The sequence below is a fragment of the Lathyrus oleraceus genome, chromosome 7 (assembly GCF_024323335.1).
Source record: "Lathyrus oleraceus cultivar Zhongwan6 chromosome 7, CAAS_Psat_ZW6_1.0, whole genome shotgun sequence".
In the NCBI taxonomy this organism is placed as follows: Eukaryota; Viridiplantae; Streptophyta; class Magnoliopsida; order Fabales; family Fabaceae; genus Lathyrus; species Lathyrus oleraceus.
The window spans coordinates 188,153,514-188,156,197 of NC_066585.1; the positions used below are offsets into that span (position 1 = coordinate 188,153,514).

Sequence of the window (2,684 nt, forward strand, 5' to 3'; positions counted from 1 at the left end):
GTTAAAAAAAATTGGAATGTAAAAACTGGCCATGGAAACGTTATTTCAAACGTTAGATACTTGTAAATACATTAAATATTTCACAACTATTGACAGATCACTAAATTGATCAAACAATATGTAGGAATTAACATTACACATATACCTATTTCTTCATATATTTTCCTTTTATTTTAAAGTCCTTTTATGTGTTATTAAATTCTCATTATGTTATTCATAAATATAAATTAGAGGTTGGCCTTTATGTTGTGATAGTGACCATGTTGTATTGTCAGATAACGAAGACCTCTTTAACCACACATGGCAGAAAGTACCATTCTTAAAGCGAATGTAAATATTCCAACTAAATTAACTACTAGTATCTTCCTTCCAAATCCATTTTCTCTAGTTAATTGGGCTCACACATTTATGTATAAATTTTTATCTATGTCCACCTATTAAACTGTGGTGGCATAAATTTCAAGCTTGTTCCAATGAAAGCCTCAAAGTTTTGAGGCTATATAAGCTAGTTTCACTCGGTTTAGATGCACTGAAAATAATGTAGTCTTCTAACCTTTGTTCTTTGAAGATGATTATCCTTAAAAGAAAGCATATATTAATGACAAAGAAAAACAATAGTACATCAATTAGGCATTCATAAATTTGAAGTTTTCTGATGGCCCCATTCATAAACAATAGTACATCAACATGTTTTCTGATGGCCCCATTCATAAACAAAAGTACATCAATTAGCCATCATAAATTTGAGGTTTTCTAATGGCCCCATAGATATAGATTTATATTAACAATAGTGAACCAAAAGAGAGAAAGGGATAGCACTATAGTCTTCAAGTCTAAATATTTTTCATTCAAACCGAGTCAAGTATCTCGGTCTAAGTTTCCCTCAAATTTTGGTGGACCATGATTGATGATGATGAATGGTACATCATACAGTTCTATTCCACTTTACAGTGGGGCACTATTAAGCATTAGCTACCAAAGACAATTTTACAATCAAAATTAGAAAAACTCACCTGAGTTATGAACATTCTGTGTATATTCCAAGAACTTCCATGGAAGGAAAATGGATCTATTACAAAGATTCTAAAGGAAAAAAAACATAACAAAAACACCAAGAAACAAATTTAATAAGAAAAGGAAAAACAGTAATATTGATCATTGGTCAAAAAGCATAAAGAGTATGCAATTGGTATTTATACACACTCAAATTTATCAGACTACCAGAAGGGCCTTTGATATCCCTCCAAACAAAATGCATAGAATCTGTCACAATCCATTAAGCCTATAGATGTACAGAAAACATAAAAAACAAATCAATCTTCAACCAAGGATTTGAAGATCCTGAACCTCTAAGAAGCCCTTCTCTAAGGTATAGTTCAATATACAAGAACAAAAGGAGCAATCTATTTACTCAACCTAATCCAAATTTTCATCATAACTTATGCTTCTCTTCTCCACAAATTTACTCAAATCAAGGAAGTTAATGTTTCTCTTTTCTTCTCCTCCGCTATTTTAATCAAATCAAGGAAACAGTGTAACTGAGATACCAGCAAGTTTGCTAGTACTCAACCTTGACTTTGATTTCTTCAACATCAATGGTGCATTTGGAGCTTCAATTTCATCACACCCATTTTCATTATGAAATGGTGAACGAACCGCAGCAACAGTGTTTTTCTTTGGAGTACTGAACTCAAAATGCATCTGCTTAGCAATCTCACTCTGCAAAATCAAAACCCCCAAAAAAATTACAAAAATAGCACAATCAATAGAATAACACAAATTGAATCAACATTGAAAATGATTATATCATGAAAATTAACACTTACCGCTTCTCTAATTGTTGTAGAAACATCAAAAACTTGATCCAAATCATCATGATCCACACCACACAAAACCCTAATCTGCAGTTAATCCAAACAAAAAAAATCAAATTAAATATACCTAAATAAATAAATAAATTTCACCATTTCTTAATAGATAATCGAAATTGAAAAGGTAAAAATGAAATTGCAATACTTACCAGAACATCTTGAGGGAGGGATTCAAGACGAGACTTCTCAGAAACAGAATTGAATTTTCCACTACACATTCTCTTCAATGGAGACCTTACTGGAATTGATTCATCCTCTTCACCAGAAGATGGTGAAGAAGAACCTTCATGGATATTGGAAACCACAACCCTCTTCCTTCCAAGTGCAAGACAATAACTATAACTATCAAACCCTAAACCCATATCTGCAACAACGGTTATTAAACGGCTCAAAAACTTCACAGTTTAACCAATCTGTTTATTTATCTATTTATGTGAAATAGAGAAAAAACCAAAGAGTTTAGAATGGAGGTTACTATTTGTATATACGTTTGATTGAATGAGTAAAATAAGAGGTTTTGAATGAAAGTCTGTGTTTGAGGCTCAAAAGGGAAACTCAAACCCTTTATATAGAATGAAAACCCACACTATTAAGTTTTGAAATTTTTGATTAAAATTTTTAATTTTTAACTCCCTCCAATTTTATACCAATTAAAATTATAAAAAATACAAACATTCACCTGTATATCCGCTTTCTCAAATACTGATTTGTATAAAATATAAATTTTATTATATTTAAGTTATTTTTAATTTATTTTTAATTTATAAAATATTTAAAAATAATAATATGAAAAATAATAAATAATTATATAAT

The 2,684-nt window shown here is 30.3% G+C and overlaps 1 protein-coding gene across 1 annotated transcript; it reads right to left on the bottom strand.

Moving 5' to 3' along the window:
• Positions 1 to 1,123: 1,123 nt before the first annotated feature.
• LOC127100499 (F-box protein At1g61340) lies at positions 1,124 to 2,415 on the bottom strand. The gene is made up of 3 exons (XM_051037710.1): positions 2,021 to 2,415; positions 1,827 to 1,901; positions 1,124 to 1,719 (listed from the first exon to the last, which is right to left on the bottom strand). Exons 1-3 carry the CDS (start codon positions 2,231 to 2,233, stop codon positions 1,522 to 1,524), a joined length of 486 nt encoding a protein of 161 aa, XP_050893667.1. The 5' UTR covers positions 2,234 to 2,415; the 3' UTR covers positions 1,124 to 1,521.
• Positions 2,416 to 2,684: the final 269 nt, after the last annotated feature.